Source organism: Hemicordylus capensis, chromosome 2 (genome assembly GCF_027244095.1).
Source record: "Hemicordylus capensis ecotype Gifberg chromosome 2, rHemCap1.1.pri, whole genome shotgun sequence".
Taxonomy (NCBI): domain Eukaryota; kingdom Metazoa; phylum Chordata; class Lepidosauria; order Squamata; family Cordylidae; genus Hemicordylus; species Hemicordylus capensis.
In genome coordinates, this window is record NC_069658.1 from 72,628,535 (window position 1) to 72,647,725 (window position 19,191).

Sequence of the window (19,191 nt, forward strand, 5' to 3'; positions counted from 1 at the left end):
GGATCACTAGGACTGCAGAATGCTCTCTCAGGCTGTTGTACATAAGTACCACCTGTCTGCTTTTTTAAACATCCGAAGAGGGCTTATGAAGCTGCTCCTATATATACTTGATACTTTTACAGTGCTCTAATGTATTAAGGCACTCTTCTCTGGGTAGGGCAGTCAGATTACGGTGTGCTGTGAGAGATTTCTGCACCTTAGTCACTGTAGGTTGATCAGGATGTATATATGTTATATTTTGAATGTGCCAGGTGGCACTTGTTGCAACAGTCTTTATTGCTTAGGATGGAAGCACATAATGTTTTGTAGTCAGTGAAGATGTTTTGTGCTCTTAAAATGAATGAATGAATGAATGAATAAAGGAAACAATCCCTATAAAACTTTAAAAGTTACTCTGTTTTCAGCTGATTCTTCTCTTATTGCTTCATTATTATTTCCAGTGGGGCAATCTTCTCTTCTCCCATTTCCTTCCTGTTGGGTTCTTGAAGATTCAGGTCTTGGTACCTTCTGTTCTCATTCTATGCATGTTCCTGGGTGACCTAATTAAATTCAATGGTTTTTAGTATCAGCTATATGCCGAGTACTGTAATTCTCTTCCCAGATCTCCCCCCCTCCATTGAGTCCTGCATCTCTAATTGCCTGTCTGATATTCCACTGTTGCAGAATCAATATGTCCAAGACTGAACTTTTCATCTTCTCCCACAAGCTGCCACATGCTTAATTGCTCTCCATGTCAGTTGACATCACAGCTTTGGCTTTATCTTCCTATCTCTTCTTTGCTTCCTTTTATTCAGTCTGTTGTTGCCAATACATGTTGTGTTTCCCTAAGCAGTATTATGAAAATCCATCCGTCTTATTGGCTAGCTAAAATGCTGGGTTATTTTCTGGTCACCTTCTATCTAGACTACTGCAACCATCTTCTTTCTAGTCCTTCTTTGTTGTTCCTGAGTACTTTTATTTCTGTCAAGGGTATTGCTGTTTAAGACACTCCAAGGAGCACCTATCCGAGCCCTTTTCCTTTTCATTGTATTGAGAGAAAATAGGAGATTCTGTCTGATGAGTCAACAAGAGAATATTAAAGGGGACAGTGGAAATGTGAATATTAAAACAGACATAGGAAATGTGGAAAACCAACATTTTCTGTGATGGGGACTAGGTAAAGACAGATGGGCTCTATGTTCCTCCTGTTTTGAAAGAACGATTAAGTGCCTACTACTAAAGCTTCCTGTGTTTCGGCGCATAATATTAGCAATGTACTACACTGATATGCCACCTTAACATTTCTCTAGTCCTACAGTATCCATCATGCCTACAATGTCTGCCACATTCTGGGGAGAAGAGTTGATCTGGATGTAGTGAGCATGAATTGTCCCCTTTACTAATCAGGGTCTGCCCTGGTTTGTATTTGGATGGGTGACTATATGTGAGCACTGCCTGCTCTAAGGGTTGAGGCTATAGCTCAGTGGTAGAGTATCTGCTTTGTTTGCAGAAGGTCCCATGTTTAATCCTGGCATCTACAGGTAGGACTGGGAAAGACTTCTGCCTGAAACCTTGGAGAGCTGCTGCCAGTTCAATGTAGACAATACGGAGCTAGATGGACCAATGGTCTGACTTGGGTATAAGGCAGCTTCCTAATTTCTACCTCTCACTTTCAGTTCTTGTTTGTTGTACCCTTTCAATGGTCTCTTTTTCCTCCTTAATGATTGGTTTTGTTATAATTGCCTATATGTTCCCTCACAATAAGAACTTGTCACAGACCAGATGGAGAAATAAATTGTTTGACTAATGATGGGCAATTATGTGTGCTTCTCTGTCAACTAGAAGATGATGAAAATGAAGGGTGACATAATTTAGTGCATGATCTAGCTTATGCTCAGTTCTGGGATTCAAATAACACCTTATGGCTGAACTAAACCTTTTAAAATAATAAACTTGATAATGTTGGTTTATGGGAGGGAAATGGTAAGACTGCAAAAAGAGCTTTGTATTTAGAATAGGTAATTATTTTGATTAACGTCTATTAGTTATGGTTCAAGAAGGGATATTATTATGTTGTCGTAGGCAAACAGATGTACTTTTAAAGGAAAAATAAGACTACACTGTAATTTTGTGCATCTAAAATTGATCCTTGCATATAAATCCTTCATACACAGGCATCCTATTCATGACAACTCATGGATAATGGAATTAATTTAGGGACCATTTAAGTAGCATTCCGTTACTGATGGTTTATGAAGCTGTCTTTAACAAGGCAGGAACATTTGCATATGCACGTCGATAAAGACTTTTTTAAAAGCACTACTGGAGAATCGGATGAAATTTTGAATAATCCTTTGAGACTGAAGTATTTGTTCAGGCTGAACATTTTGACTGGAACCAATGTGTAAAACCTTGTACAATAAAGCAGTCTGACTGAAAGGCCTGCAAAACGAAGAAAAACACAGGTAGTGATTAATGTGCTAATATAAATAGTGGCAACACCCTCTGACAGCTGATTTGATTGCAGTTTATAGTGCCATTTTGCTTAATTATTCATCTGAAGGATTATAGATCCGATATATTCTTCATAAACAAGTCTTTGAAATGCCATGTTGTTGGTATTTTTAAAAAGGCATTCATTGAAGGCTTAAAATGTGGAAATGTATGAAAATCCATTAACTTTTATTTCAGTGCATTTTTGCTTGTCACAATTTTTGTTTCCAGTTCTAAGAGATCATCAGGTTAACACTTCAAGAAAATATTGCCGTTTCTTTTCAAGAGAGTTATGCTGCTGCTTTTTGGCATTAGAATTTTTGTCAATGTGATGTAGCAACACGTACACTGAGTAATTGCTATAAAAGATGATGTAATTGATGGGATCCTTCCATGTTCTATCTCTGAAATAGATGCAGTCTGCTGCTCAGTGCAGAAGTTTAGATTCTTTAGAAGTTTTTTAGATTGTGAGCCCTTTGTGGTCAGGGAGCCTATTTATTTATTTATGTATCTATATTATTAATTCATGCATGGTGACGTGGTAGAAAGGACAAGGGTGGCTGACAGAGTTTGCAAGCAGAAGCACCTGATTGGGCAGTGGGGATTCCATATGCAGATAGGGAGAAGGAGCCTGTGAGAGCAGAAGCACCATGGTGATTGGGCAGTGGGGATTAGGGATGGGTCTGGACCGGTCCGGAGGCCATTGTAAAGGCCTCCGGACCAGTTCGGACCTGGCCGGTCTGGTCCAGGTGGAGGGGGTTCCCTTAAGGGTGGGGAGGGTTTACTTACCCCTCCCGCCGCTTTGCCCCCTCCAGCTCTCGTAATTACTGTAGAAATTGGGGCGGCAGGATACCTCCCTGCCGCCCCTTCTTGCTGCTCAATGGAAAAGGCTCCGACAAGCCTTCTGCACACGCCGCGCGCGAGATTCACGTCTCCCGGAGGCCCGGTCTACCCGGCCTTGGCCCCTGTCGGCGGGTAGACCGGGCCGGCGGAGGCCTGGTCTACCCGCTGGCAGGGGCCGAGGTCGGGTAGACCGGGCCTCCGGGAGACGTGAATCTCGTGCGTGGCGTGCGCGTGTGCAGAAGGCTTTTCGGAGCCTTTTCCATTTAGCAGCAAGAATGGGCGGCAGGGAGGTATCCTGCCGCCCCAATTTCTACAGTAATTACGAGAGCTGGAGGGGGCAAAGCGGTGGGAGGGGTAAGTAAACCCTCCCCGCCCTTAAGTGAACCCCCTCCACAGTGCCGGACCGCAGCTGTGTGGTTCCGTGCACACCCGTAGTGGGGATTCCATATGCAGATAGGGAGGAGGAGCCTGTGGCACTGGGGTGATTGGCAAGTGGGGATTCCCTATGCAGATAAGGAGGAGGAGGCTGTGATGGTTAAGGTCAGTTAGAATGCAACTGTTACTGGTTGGAAGATGTTCTTGATTGTAGAGGAGAGGACACTATTCTCTCTAATAAAAGCCTTGGTGTCCGTCCGTGGACGGACACCAAGGCGTGTGTTCGTGCCTCCGATGGTCGCTCTGGGCATGCGCGAAGCAGGGAGGGCAGAGAGACACAACCGCCGGCACCTGGCGGCCATGTTGGGCGGCCAAGCGGCCGCCCAGAAGAAGCCGGGAAGGTGCGGCGGAGAAAATTGGCCGAGGCAGCGGCAGAGCCGCCGCCACGGCCAAAAGAGACAGAGACTGGGCCGGTGGGGGGCCGGAGTGGAGGCCGGCGGTAGCGGGCAGCCCTGGCCCGGGCGGGGAGACCGGCGGTGGCACGGAGGCCGAAAGCGAAGGGCCCGCGCTGGCCAAAAACTCCAAAGACGGCGGCGCCCGGCCCCGGGGTCCTTGCCGCGGCATGGAGGCAGGCGGGCATGGAGGCAGGCGGGGGCGGGAGGGAGAATGGTGGCGGCGGGCCCGGAGCCCAGAGGGAAACTGGATGGGGGGGAAAAAAATTAGAAGGGGCAAGGGAGAGGAAAGAGGCAAGGGGGGGGGGAGGGGGGGAGGGAAGGGAAGGCTAGCGCCCGTTATTGTAACGGGCTAAAAAATACTAGTCTATATATAAAAGGATAGTGGGCAGGGGTCTGTGAAGAGAGGAGTCATGAGGGAGGAAAGAGCCCCTTCAGGAGAAGGAGGCTGCCGTTGTGTGAATTAGATGAGGAAACGAGCTGAACAAGATCTGTTCACTCAGGGAGAGGGAGAGAGAGAGAGAACATGAAGTGAGGGTAGGAAGAGTGGGGAAGAGTGAGTGGAGGAGAGAGAAAGCGAAAAAGAAGGGAGGGGGAAGAGAGACAGAAGGAAGGGCAAGGGACAGGCCTGAGCCTGTCAGCCGCCTGAGGGGAATGAGCAGCCATGGCAGCACTAGCAGCAAGGAAGGGCCCAGTCAACCACTGCTGCTGTTTGGGGCTACCGAGGCCATTGTCAGAGGGAGGCAGGCAGGTAGGCAAGGGATGGGCCCGGGCCTGTTAGCGGCCTGAGGGGAATGAGCAGCCATGGTGGTGGTAGCAGCGAGGAATGGCCCAGTCAACCACTGCTGCTGCTCCTGGAGGGAGGAGCAGGAGCGGGGTTCCGGTGAGGGTGGGGAGGTCTCAGGGGATAGGGGGCTGCAGCTTGGCCAATAAGTGGCAGCAATGCTGCAGCCACGACCAAGAAGGGCGAGGGGGATGGAAGCAATGGGATGGAGGAGGAGCAGGAGTGCAGCTCAGGTAAAGGTGGGGAGATCTCTGAGGTGAGGGGAGCAATCAAGTACTAACACGCAGATGCTCTAGAGTGTGCAAGAGTTCTAGCATTGAAGCGGAGAGAAATAATGGTGGCGGTCAGGATGCAGAGGTGGAGGGCTGGCAGGCGAAGCCCCTCCGGCCAGAAGAGGTGGGTGGATGGCAGGCAAAGACCCATTGGCCAGTAAGAGGAGGAGGTGGTGGGGAGAAATAATGGCAGCAGCGAGGAGGTGGGCAGACGGCAGGCAAAGCCCTACCAGCCGGGAGGAGGAGGTGGGAGGCGACGGCGGGATGGGGAGAGCTGCGCGTGGGGGAGAGCTGTGGGGGGAGAGAGCGAGTGAGTGAGTGGTGGGGGGAGAGAGCGAGCGGGTTGCGGGGGAATGCCACAGGCTCAGTGCACAACTGCACAGATGCTCTGTGCGGGGTTAGCTAGTATCTATATAAACTGCTTTGGGAACTTTTTGTTGGAAATTCTCTGTGAATTGTATAGGCAGTATTATGGACCCAGAAAATCTTTGGTCACCTTTGGTTGGAGATTTTACTTTTTTTGTTTCAATTAAATGTTTGTTCCTCACTCCACTTCAGAGGTGAAGAAGAACTAGTAATGAAATAAATGTTTCATATTAAACATGGTAGATTTCTTCATGCAAAACAATGCATCGCTCTTTGTGTCCTCTGTATGTCCTGAATCCAGCATCATCACACAGCACTCTAATTATCTCAGATTGAACTGTAACAACAAAAAAGCAGAGTGTTAAGCTTCAGTTGTCAACCTGGCTCAAAGAGAGTTATAATTCTCCCCTTACGTACACAGTGGTATGGTGAAGAAACATGATCAAATGTAATGCATGAGCCCAGTATATCAAATGTAATGCATAAGCTCTTGCCACCTCCCATCTGAAGTCCATATATGATGTTAACTGAAGATGTTTAAGGAATATCCTTAAACAAGAGTGATGTTCAGTAATTCCAGAGGAAATGTAGTAAAAAATTTTTTACAAAATCCTTCTAATTAGGTAGGGAAGGGGGATACTCAATTTCCCTTCCAGAATAGTTGCTCACAATTAGCTTTTTTGAGACGGGTTTCCATGTGCACAGTCCTGGCTGTTGGATCAGGAAAGGGAGACCACACATGCAGGACATGTTTACTCATGCAGTTCCTCATTCAGCTAGAGATAAGTGCATGGAAGCCTGCTTCCAGCAATGCCATGCCATTAGCTAGATAGGGGTGGTTTTGAATTCAGTTCATCCTAATAGTACTGATTTTTCAGAAGGTTTTGAAATTTTTTATTCATTACTTTTTGGCATTCTCTGAGCATTTCTCTCTTCCAATAAAAACCCAATGACGTAGTATCTTCTGCTGCAAAGCATGTGTTCTCAGTCAATGCAGACAGTACTGAACTTGGGGCACCAGTGGTCTGACTTGGTACAAGGCTGACCCTTGTACAATCCAGATGGGACCATAGCTCAGTGGTCAAGCACATGGTGTTTTGTTTTTGTTTTTAATTCAGAAGATCCAGGGTTCAATCTTCGACATTTCTAAGTAGGGCCAGGAGAGCCCCTGCCAGAAACCTTAGAGAGCCCCTGCTGGTCAGTGTAGATAAAACTGAGCTAGGTGAGGAGTGCTCAGGCTTACTATAAGGTAGCTTTATATGTAGCCATTGGATCCACAAAGTAAATATGCCCTAGGTGATTTATTGTTGTGTATTTTCAAGAAATAGAGGTTGGTTTTCCTTCCTCTGATCAGAAGTAGCCAAGGAAGGAAAACTCAGAAAATGTTTCTGAGATATTGCTGTGGGGCTGAGTGGCCAGATTTGGCTTTTTAAAAGCCAAATTCTGGCTTACAGCCCATTTGACCCACGAGTATACCCCTTAGGTTCTGGCAGCCTTGCGGGGTAAAGTAGCCTTGCATTACTATTTTTTCCCTTTTATAATAACTGCATAGTGATTAGTGGATAGGTACACATCCCTTACCTGTTGTAAAAAAACCACACTTTTAAGACCTGTTCTGAGTGTAGAGATATGTGATTATGCATATTATTTCCTACCAGTGTTGTGTAGGAAACACTACAATATTTTTCTTTTTTAAGAGCTACATTATAATTATGTATGGACACTCATCCAGATAAGTGGGTATGCACTTTTTAAAACGGTGCTATAATGAGGGTTCCACCAGATGTAAGAGAACTTTAAAAACTGTTGTGGGGATGTGGGAGCATGGAAGTGTGTCACTTATTGCCACTGATGTCAGTTGATGTCAGTTGATGTCAACAGCAGCTATACATACTTCTGTTGCAGCAGTGTTAGCCATGCTTTTCAAAGCTTGCTTTTTAAATTTTCACTGATGCTATTTATTTTATCTATCACTACTTATTTTACTTATTGCTACTAATTCTACGCTGATAGCATTGCACTCCCAGCCCCAATGACGGCAGGGCATGCTTAGTTGGAGTAAAATAGGGCCACTTTATTAATGTACAGCAGAATAAGACATGCAATGAGGTACCTAACTAACCACAGTGTGGGTATTCCTCCCGTGTGAGACCGCCTCCTAGGGAGGGCCATCCCACACCAGGTTGAAGGGCCAGGTACTGATTCGGTTAGGCACCAGATCCTGACTTCCTCTCACCATGAGGCTTTCCCCCACTGGGGGGGGGGGCAACCCAACCTACGGCCAAACTCTGAGTTGGTGAGTCAAGCCATCTCTCTGAGTGGGGGCCATTCCCACCCACCCTGGCTGCAAAAGCCCTGAAGGGCTGTTCTTTGGCCCCCCTCACCCCAAATGGCCCTACAGCCAAACACAGTTAATCAGTCTATGTACCCAACACCCACACTCTCTTGCCACAAAAGTGGGGCAAACATCTGTTTAGCCCTGCTTACCCCACCCCACTAGTGCTTCCTGAATACCTTGCTGCAAGAACCAGAGGAACAGTTCATTCCCCTGATCAGTCAAGTGTACCCCATTTTCCCTGTACAGCAAATCATCCTGAACCCGAATGCCAGGATGTGGAATCAAAGCTTTGCCCCCACAAGCCAATGTAATTGTCCCCCAGGCGAATGACCAGGCGGTGTCATTGCTCCCCCCCGAGGTGTATGACTAGGCGGTATCATTGCCCCCCCGAGGTGAATGATTAGGCGGTGTCATTGCCCCCCCTGAGGTGAATGACTAGGCGGTGTCATTGCCCCGCCCCAAGGTGAATGACTAGGCGGTGTCATTGCCCCCCCCCCCCCCGAGGTGAATGGCTAGGCGGTGTCATTGCCCCCCCCCCCCGAGGTGAATGGCTAGGTGGTGTCATTGCCCCCCCCTGAGGTGAATGACTAGGCGGTGTCATTGCCCCCCCCCCCCGAGGTGAATGACTAGGCGGTGTCGTTGCCCTCCCTGAGGTGAATGACTAGCACAAGCTGATGTCATCACCCCCCAGGTGAATGATGAGGAGTACCAAGGCCTTGCCCCGTAGCAAGCCAATGTCATTGCTCCCCAGGCAAATGACTAGTAATCATCCAGCAGTGGTAGGAAAAGGTGCCACACGTTCCTTGGCTCCACAGCTTTCCTCAAAGCCCCCAGCCAGTCCTTCTCTGCAGCCAGTCCATCTCCGCATCCACCTGAAGAGGGGAAGGAGGCTGCCCGTGGTCTGCAAAACAAAGGCAAGTTAGCATACCCATTCGGGAAGCCTCCCTTACTGACGTAGCAGATGTATGTAGCTGTGCCCACAGAATCCCTGCCATTGCCTCTGAAGAAGCCACCCTGATCCTGAAGGAGTGGGGACCATAGTCTACCGGGCTGAGTCCCGCCCTCCGCAATGCCTGGGTTAAAGAGAAGCATGACTTGTTTATGGCTGCCGCTTTAAACAAGGGTGGGTTGTTTGTATTGGACTCGACAAGGAACGAACAATCTAGCGTGCTCACTGTAATATGAAAGAGACTCCTGTGCTTGTGAAGAGGGAATTAATCAAAGGCTTTAAAATACAGCCATTCAGATGGGCTGCATCCAGATGCGACTGTTGCCTTCATGCTAAAGGTGTGGAGCCTACTTCACATAAAAGAGAGGAGAAAGCATCACAGCACTCCCAACCTGTGGAGCCCTCCTTCAACAAGAGAGAGAAAGAGTTGCAATGCCCCTTAGGAGTGATTCACAGTGAACATTGTGAGCTGCTGGAAGAAAGTCAGGCCCCACATACTCACTTTTATTGATGTTCAAAGAGTATGTTGCACTGGCCAGTAACAAATTTGGAAGAAAGCCTTAGAGACTAAAGTCCAGCAATGTTGGTGAGCACACGTCAACGACATGAGCATATTCCTGAAGGGATGGGATTGAATATGAGACTACGCCCCCATACCAGAATTGAATGGTGTGGCTGAGGGGAGGTTCAGCAAACAAGTTTTGCGGAGAAACCGTGAGGACTGCAACTAGTGCTACTGAAATTTGCAATGTGCAGACTTGCAAAGATAGCCATGCAGACTTGCATATATCTCATGCCAGCCAGCGAACCTGATCCAGCACCAGTTTCAGAAAGGGTTGCACAGCCTGAAATGGCCTGAAAATGGGATTCCACCCAAAAGACCCTCACTCATTATTGGGAGTGAAAGATTATCGGAAGCAGTTAGTGTGGCTATGCTTATCCTTTAATAATGTTAGGAGATGGGTCCTATAAATATAGGTATAAATGCATGCAAGAGTGTATTGTTGCATCACTCAGATTAACCTAATCCACTCAAACTAGAGAGTCTTGTTTAGTGAACCATGAGGTCAATTAAGAAATGTGAATGGACTCTTATCAATCAAGGAAAAATTGGATCACTATATGTATCTCATATGTGGTGCCCCGTTACAGGTGCAAAGCTTCCTATTCTCCTGGTCCACTAGGCTTACCCCATGCATCCCATCGTGCAGCCTCTAGTGAACGTACCAAAAAGGATAACTCTGCTCATGGTAAGCCCCAAAGCTGATAAAAGGAGGAAAGCCTCAAAGAAGAAACTGAATCCTTGCACCAGAACAAGACCTGTGCCACTGGGGAACTACCTGTTGGAAGAAAGACTGTAGGATGCACGTGGGTCTTTAAAACCAAACAAGATGCAGATTGGGGTGTCCAGCTCTATAAGACAAGGCTAGTAGCCAAAGGATACAGTACTCTCAAATATATGGTGAAGACTCCGGTGCTATGTCCATGCCAGTCGTGAAACACAGGTCCCTCAGGACACTACCGATCAGAGCAGCAGCCAAGCAGCCAGAAAGAAGCACATTGACTGCTTGGATGTAAAGGCTGCCTTCCTACCTGGAGAAATGGAGGAAGAACTACATGGAAAAAAGGCGGAAGAACATTAAGAACATGGAGGAAGAAGAACATGAAGAACATGGAAAAGAGAGGCTTGTGGAAAGAGAGACTTGTGTACCAACTTCAAAAGAGCTTCTATAGCTTAGAACAAGCTGCTAAAGCATGGAGTGAAAAGCTAAACCAAATGCTGTTCACACAAGGACAAGCTGCCCCCCGCCATTACTCACAGTTCAGGGATAATCGATAGACTCACGTCTGGATTCATGTTGATGACCTGATTATTGTATATGAGGGAACAAGACAGCCATGAGATTGAGCAACTGCCCAGAATGGAGGCAGCTGGGATCCAGTCAGCCCACTTCCTTCCCTCATTGGCCTACTCCTGCCACGTAGAGCGGCGCGGGGGGGGGGGGAGCAAGATGGCACCCGTACCTGCCTCATGTGACGGGGGCAACACCCCACCCCTGCCTTATTGCACTGGTGCAGCGGCAGGGACCGACATTGTAGAAACCTTCAAAATTGTTTTACCATAGTGCATCACAGAGCAAATGAATGAATGTGTGTATTGTGTGCAATGATAGCTCTGCAATACTATCTCTGAGTCTCTCAAGCATTATTGTCAGCACATAGCCTTCAACTGAGGACTGTTCTGGTTTATCCTCATGTCAGTTCACTAGCACCTTCCTAGGCTATTTATGTCATTCCAGGAATAATCTCTGTGCTTTCAGCCTGCAATCTTTTCCCTACAAGAAAAGTCTCTATCTTTTCTCACAGAGAACTTTATGCTTCTTTTCTGCCCAATACCAAGCGTAATGAATCTTACTCTTCCTTTCTTCCTGGCAGAGAGTGACTTTGAGACAATATTTCTACACAGAGAGGAAGGTGAACACTCTTCTCATAGTAACTCCTCCTCTCCGAAACATTTAATTAAAAGTAGATAACCTCTCCTATGTGTAACATTTCTGATGAGATGATTGATGCAGAGTGGCAGCTCTTTAAGAATCATTCCCTTGGGATGACTTCTTTGTCTGCTTATAATTTCCTGAAGGTTGAATGGGATAAGTTGGCATTGCATCCAAAGTTTATTCTGACATTTAGTTTTTGTCTAGATTTAGCTCTAATGCCATAGTAGAAAAGGATTCATAATTCTTTTTTAAAAAGATTCTCTGTCTAAGATCCCATCTATATATTGGTGTGCTGCCTTGCCTTGAGCTGCAAGGCAAATTGCTTCAGACTGACATGTGACTGTGAGTAGTTCTGCACTGCCAGTGTTGCTTCAGGTGTCTAAACCAACCCTGACGCTGTTATGTTAGGGCGCTCTTGTGCTGATATATAAAAATGCACCAACATGCTTGCACAACACTATGGCAACATAGTGTTACACATAGCCGATTCAAAATAATGGCTGTAGTGGCACGCAAGCGCAGTTGTAAAATTGTATATATTTCTGCAAGAATGCTCCTGTTCAGCAGTGCTAGTGTCCACAGAAGCATGAGCAGCACAGAACTTCCTGCAGTATTCTGTGCGTCATGTCAGCCAGTGTCACTAAGGATTGTGGAGGCAGCTTTTGCTTATTCACTTAGTTTTAACCTGGATATGACCCACAAGGTAGCTGACAATCAAGAAAATGCAATGGTACTGAATGCAGCAGCCAGACTGGTCTCCGAGACAACCCGAAGGGACCATATAACACCAATATTAAAAAAAAACCTGCACTGGCTGCTGCTATGTTTCTGAGCAAAATACAAAGTACTGGTTATTACTTATAAAACCCTGCCACACTGGCTTGGGTCCAGGGTAGTAAAGAGAGCGCGTCTTTTGTCATGAACCCTGCCATCTATTAAGATTATCTGGGGAGGTCCATTTATGGCTGCCACTGGCTCTTCTGGTGACGTCTCGGGACCTGGCCTTCTCTGTGGCTGTTCCATGGTTTTAGAATATGCTGCCTGTCCAAATAAGAACTTCTCCATCTATGATATTTTTTAAGAACAACCTTAAGACATGCCTGTTTTCTCAGGTCAAACTATTTTTTAATTATGTGAAATTGTTTTTTTATTGTTTTTATTCTGTTTTATATTTGTATATTGGACTATGTACACTGTCTAGAGGTACATATATCAGGTAATATAAAATATAAGTAAAGAAATATGAACCATAAAATATTAAAACCACAATAAAACAACAATCGTAATACAAAATAAAATTCAAATTGAATATTAAAAGTCAGAAGTACTAAAATCTTCAGCCACCTTTGTAAGTAAATGTGTTTTCACCTGAATGCCAGCAGTAATGGGACCGGGCACAGATGTCCGAAGGAGGAGAATTCCAAATAATAGGTGCTACCAGCCGCCTAACTGCACAGTGGGGAAATGACTTGACTAGCAAGCCAAAGGTTGCCGGTTTGAATAGTTGCTGGTATGTTTCCCAGATTATGGGAAACACCTAAATCAGGCAGCCATGATATAGGAAGGTGCTGAAAGGCATCATCTCATACTGCTTGAGAGAAGGCAATGGTAAATCACTCCTGTATTCTACCAGAGACAACCACATGGCTCTGTGGTCGCCAGGAGTCGACACCAGCTCGAGGGCACAACTTTACCAGTAAGGAAGTCTAGCTTCTTGTCCCCACTATTTTAATTTCTGATGGCTGTGGCATTTGGAATAGGGACCTGTAAGGTGATCTAAGTACAGTGGTGGTGGTGGAGCTCATATAGGAGAAAGATGCTCAAGGTATCTTAGTCCCAGGCTACTTAGGAGTTTAAACATAGGAACATTAATTGTGCCTAGTAACTAACTAGCAACCACTGAAGTTATTTTAAATCTGGAAGAATGCATCTTAAAGCAGCTAGTCAGAAGCTTGCCTGCCAATTATGAATTAGTTGCAGCTTCTGATGGTCTTAGAGGGGAATTCCACCACAATAAGCATTGCAGTAGTACACAACTGAGTTTACATGTGTAACCATGGTCAGAATGTGTTTTCCCAGGAGAGAGTGAAGCTGGAAACCAGCTGAAACTGGTAAAAGGCAGCCCAAGCAACAAATGTGATCTGTGCATCCAGATGCAACACTCCTACTTGTGAGCCTGATATGTCAGTGGCAGCATGATCCCCTTCCAGAATAGGCAACCCATCTACTTCTAGGTTTACTGTGTAAATCACTCTACCTGGTTTGTATTAAGCTTAAGCTTGTTCACCCTCATTCAGACGTTATCAATTCCAAACACTGATTCAGGGAATTGCTTTACCTGAGTTAGCAGAGAAGGAGAATTGGCCAACCAATTGATGTTGCCTCGCCTCAAATCCCCTCACAATTTCACCTAGCAGTTTCATGTAGATGTTAAATAGTATGTGAGGCAAGATAGATCCCTGTGGCATCCCACAGAATAATTATCTTGGGGATAAGTAATGGTCTCCCAGCACCAGCACCTGGAATTATCCAGCTAGGTGGGCGTGGAGTCACTGTAGTGCAGTGCCACGTACCCATGAAGTGGACAGCTGACCCAGAAGGATATAACGGTTGATGGTAATGAAAGCTGCTGAGAAGTCATTGCATTGTGATGCACTTGGCCATATAGTCCTTTCTGGATGTCAGAAGAATGAGCTATTTTGAAAACTTAAACCCTTAAGATGTGGCGAGAGTAATTTGATAAGGAAATATCTACCTTGATAGTTTGCCATTAGAGCAAAATTGTTGGAAGGCACTAAATGATTGATAATCCAAATATCTATTCATAGAATGATACAACTGTTTTGTAGGGATGTGCACAAAACTGATTTTGTGATTCGCTTTGAGCTAGAAATGAAATGTAGATGCCTGGATTATTTCGTCAAACCAACTCATTGAGCTGATTGTTCTGACAAAATGAGTTTGGAATGTTTCAGGTGTTCCAAGCGCCATTTTGGAGAGCTGGTCTACTGATTGGCATCAGTGGGTAGACCAGGCCTCCACCCCGGATTTGGCAAGTTGGTCCACCTCGTACTGCTCTGCCCAGTAGATCAGTCCCCCAAGACAGGCTGATACACTAAGTCCAGGTCAGAGGTCTGGTCTACCTGATCTCACATGGTGAGTAGACCAGCCCTCCAAGGTGGGCACGGAGGCCTGGTCTCACATGATCCCAATCAGAAGGCCAGCTCTTCTCAGAAAAACAGCCCTCCAAAATGGTGCTTGGAACACTTGAAACATTTCAACTCAAAATGGGGTTGTTCCGTTCGAAACAGGCCTTTCATTTGAAGGGCGTTTTGTTTCAAGTTTGGAATGCTCAAAACAGCCTGTCGAAACGTTTTTCACATCTCTACTGTGATATCTGTTCTGGTTACTGCTAAATTATATTTGTCTAGGAAATATTGTGTTATCACCTGCAAATGGAGAATTGTACACATTATTTTTTACTGGTTTTATAAATTATGCTCTGATAGTAAACCAACAAAACCCAATTTCTATTCAATTGATTGACCAGATATAATTTGACTGAAGCATCCCTTTTAGGTCTCTTTCTACTAGCTCATACACATTATAGCCCACTTTATGATACAATAAGAGAAGAAATGCAGGTCCAGATTATTGATAAATTCACGGGCTCTGAAGCTGTTTAATGTTTAAACTACCTGTTGGATGTGATTTCTTATGTCAGTTATCAAGTGGCCATTTCTACTTCGTTGTTTTTTAAACTTGGAAGGAGAATTGCACCTGCTAAACTTTCTAGACATCTGGTTAAGTTGTAGTTTTAGGGTTAGCCTTATCCTGTTTATTGTATCTATTAGAGTTGTAACAACAGTTAAGCATTTAAGATTATCCTGATTTTTATTTGCATTTTATTAATTAGCTGCTTTTTCCTGCATTATGTTTTATGACCTGTGGTTACAACAGTAAACTTAGTATTCCGGATATGTTATAGGAAATGCAGTCTGTTTGTTTATTTTTTGTTTGTTTTATGCTCTGAACCGTCTAGAGGCTTTGGTAGTAAATAATAAAATAAATAAACATTGATGTGTTTTTTTGCTTCAGGATAAGAAATGGATTCTGAAACATGAAGATGTCACACTGGGAGAATTGCTTGGCAAAGTAAGTACTTAACTGATCTAAATGAGATGGGGAGAAAGCTTCATCTGAGTCCAAAATATATCATTATCAATGAGAAACGTAGGATCTCTCTTCTTCTACCAAAATGTAACATTTCTTCGTAACAAACACAGAGATTGGTTAACTTGAAATTTTCATCCTAAAAATGCAGGCAAGGTTAAGGATCTTTGAGGTCCATTAATTTTGATGAGAAAGATTGAAACATTCTCCTGTTGAAATTATTGGGACATAAAAGTGCTTAACTTTGTTGGGATTGTGCCCTAAGTGTGTGTTAACTCTACAATTGCTCTGTGTTAGAATGTAATGTTAACATCTAGGAAAACTATTTTAGTCTTAAGTGTGATATGCAACAGTTAACTTTGTTGGAATTCTTTGTAAACAATTAACTCTCAAACTTTTTTTGGGAAATTACAGTACTTGTTTCTTCATTTGTCCACATTTCTATTGCTACCGGTATTATAGCTTTGTCATTCCCACCGCTGATCTAGGTTTTCCCCCTTTCATTCCCTACTTGCTTTGTGCAACATGCAAGTAATTCATGTATGTGCCTGTACACTTGGGGCCAGTTCACCAATGAGTTGTGGTGAGATGACGGCCGCAGGTGGTAGACTGAACCAGCCAGAGGCGCCCCACTGCTCCTCACTTCACCCTACCACTGCTAATCTCCACACTTCCCATGCCTTTTCAAAAGACAGGGGGCAGGGAATGGAGCAGCAGGAAGTGTGAGTGCATATTTCCTGTTACAGTTCTTTGCTTCTGCCTTTTCAAAAGACAAGGAGAGCTTGTCACTGCTATCACAACAAGATAAGAAGGAGAATAAGAGGAGGTGGGGGTTGTCTAAAGGGACTTGTGTTGAGGGAAAGGAGGAGAAATGTCCTTGTGTTTCCTCCTTGCCTGCCACAAGTATAGGAATGAGTGGCAGCTCATCTTAGAATATAAGAACAGCCCTGCTGGATCAGGCCCAATGCCCATCTAGTCCAGCATCCTGTTTCACACAGTGGCCCACCAGATGCTGTTCACCAAGCACATTTCTCCCCAGTACAGCTCATTTCCAGTATTAGAGATGGACTGGGAGCAAGGTGCTTGAAGCAACTGAGCACAGTTAGGTGAGGCAGGGGAAATGTTTAGCTTCTCTTATTTACACACTCCTTTTAATGTTAAAAAATAGATACCCCCTTCACTTTATACATGAACAAGAAAGATGTGTATAAATACTCTCAAGGCTCATAAGATACTCATAAGAGTATCAGGGATCTTTTATAGCTGCAACTGCCTAAAAAAATCTAATCTAGTCTAGATGTTAACTAAAAGGGTTCTTCCTCATAGTCCTTCTCTAATATAAAACTGGGTACAATCTCCTCGGGTAGAGGGGGAACAAGAATACACAAGCTGACCCCATCCCTGCACCAACATGCTTTGTTGGTATGCCCCTTTGGGCATCCCCATTCCCCAGGCTCAACACTTGTCTGAGGAGGACAGCTCTAAAACTGAGTACATTAACTTTCCTACATTAACGTTTGCGACATTCTTACATTTTTCTAAATTCCTACATTAACTTTTGAACCCTGGAATGCCGAGCTTCTAAACTGGATGGACAGTGTCTTCTGGATTCAGCATTACCTTCTCAGGCAAGCACTGAGTCCTGGGAGCACTTTGAAGACATCTATAAAGAGTGTGTCAGTGCAGGGGGTTAGGCTAGATGGCACATTCATGTTCTCCATCTACCCGGGTACATTGTACCCAGTTTTAGAATGCCCAAACTGAGCTATTTACTTCTGGTTACATCTTCCCGAAGCAGATGGGTGATGTGCTATGACATTCAGTATATCCTATTCTGTATCACTGACTTGGCTGCGGCATTTGAACACTGGGGCCTCTGAGAAAATGCTGAATGCATTGACATTATATTACATATCTGCTTCAGCTAGATGTTACTGGGAGACACAAGGAAAAATGTGGATTGGGAATGTTCATCTGTTTCAAGTAATGTCTAGTTTGACCATTGGATGATGAGAGTGACAGAAGAACATTTTCATTCAAAATATGCATACTTAAAATAGGCTGTATTCTTTAAGTTAAAGGTGATACCCTTTAGGTTCCTGATACATTGTTTACTGCGTATGACTTCTTATAAATTTCTGTATGGCTTATATTATCAACCATATAGTTGGCTGTAGGAACTCATTCTTGTTCTGCAAACTACAGTAAACATATAGCTAGTTGTGTGGTGCCAAGCAATTATATAAGGCTTTTCATATCTCTCTTAACAAAGTGATAATAAATGAACTGTCAGCCCATAGTCAAGGAAGAAAATGCATAATGATTGCAATACTTTACATATTTCCTCTGAAAACCTAACAGATCCCCACATCTAAAGGCACCTGCTGATGAATTATATGGAGATCTTGTTGTGAATCTATCCAGTCCCTGTGTCCCACTGAAGTCAGTAGTACTTATTAAAGAGAGTGCTTAGTCTGAGCCAGCAATACAAATTACTCTGAACAACATATCTTTTATATCCAATTCCTTTTAGAGGAAAAGCCCTCTGTGTGGAGGTCAACAGATTGCAAAACGCAGAATGAATAGCTGGACAAATAGTACCTGCCCCACAAGGACAAAGATGGCTTGATGGGAGAGATATTATGGTTCAAAGATAAAAGATCCAGAAATGTGAATATAAAATTAAAAACTAGTTAAAGAGTCAAGATTTTGAATTGGTTTATGAAAACTGAGCTGTTCCACAAAGAACAGTCAGATAATTTAAGTCGAAAATGTGTGTCTCCCACCTTGACACTGGTAAAATTAATTGAATTAAAATGCATCTCTGGAGATCCCAGTAGTTCCAAAGAAAATTGCTGCTGTTTTTGTTTGTAACATAAAAGCATATACTTCATATGTGCCACTGCATGAGAGCAGCGAGTTACAAAGGAAGCAAGATTTCTCTTTCCTTCAAAGAGAAAAATTTCTGATTAAAGGTTGTTCCTATTAGGTGCTCACGGTTTCATCTTGATATTTAAAGCTGTGGATAGAACAGTATGAACTAACAATAAAATAAACATGAACTTAATACTGTGTGGCAGATAGTATAAGCAAGAAAAGTAACACTTTATGTTAAAAAGTGTCAAGCCCAAATCTCTTCTTCAGAAGATTTTTTTTCATAACCAGCATGACCATATTGGTGAAATGATATTTTTGGTTCCAGAAGCTCAAAGAAGAAATGAGTCCTTCCTCAGTCTTGTGGCTTCAGAGCACAGCTGCTATATCTTTTCTGCAAGTCAGGATGGGAAGGGTCCAATTTGCAGAAACGTAGCAGGCAGGAAGAGGATGCTGAACTTTCTTGCCATTTGACAGTTTTCTTCTGCAAACACTCGCACTTCTCAGGTTCCAGACCTGTGTTTGTGATGGAAATGTGGTTCTGAAATCCCTGCTGTGGGAAAGAACTGTCAGGTGGGGAGAAGGGTTAAGCTTTTTCTTTCTGCCTCCCGTATTTAATAATTCTCTGCCTCGTGCTTCTTCACTGAACATCGTATCTCCTAACCCCATTTTACAGTGGAGAAGCAGCAGCCAGGGCTTCAAAACAGGAGAAAGAGAGAGAAAATAAGCAAAGTAGGACCTTGTATAAATGAAACTGTCTCTATGGAAGCATATGCAAGCTCTAAAGTTTCATAC

The 19,191-nt window shown here is 44.3% G+C and overlaps 1 protein-coding gene across 5 annotated transcripts in view; it reads left to right on the top strand.

Moving 5' to 3' along the window:
• The window catches only part of FER (FER tyrosine kinase), a 288,734-nt gene that overhangs the window by 137,113 nt on the left and 132,430 nt on the right, over window positions 1-19,191 (top strand). For all 5 annotated transcript variants that reach the window (XM_053296742.1, XM_053296743.1, XM_053296746.1 and 2 more), the window contains one exon: window positions 15,448-15,504. In XM_053296742.1, the coding sequence (XP_053152717.1) occupies window positions 15,448-15,504 (57 nt within the window). The remainder of the gene's footprint in view (window positions 1-15,447; window positions 15,505-19,191) is intronic.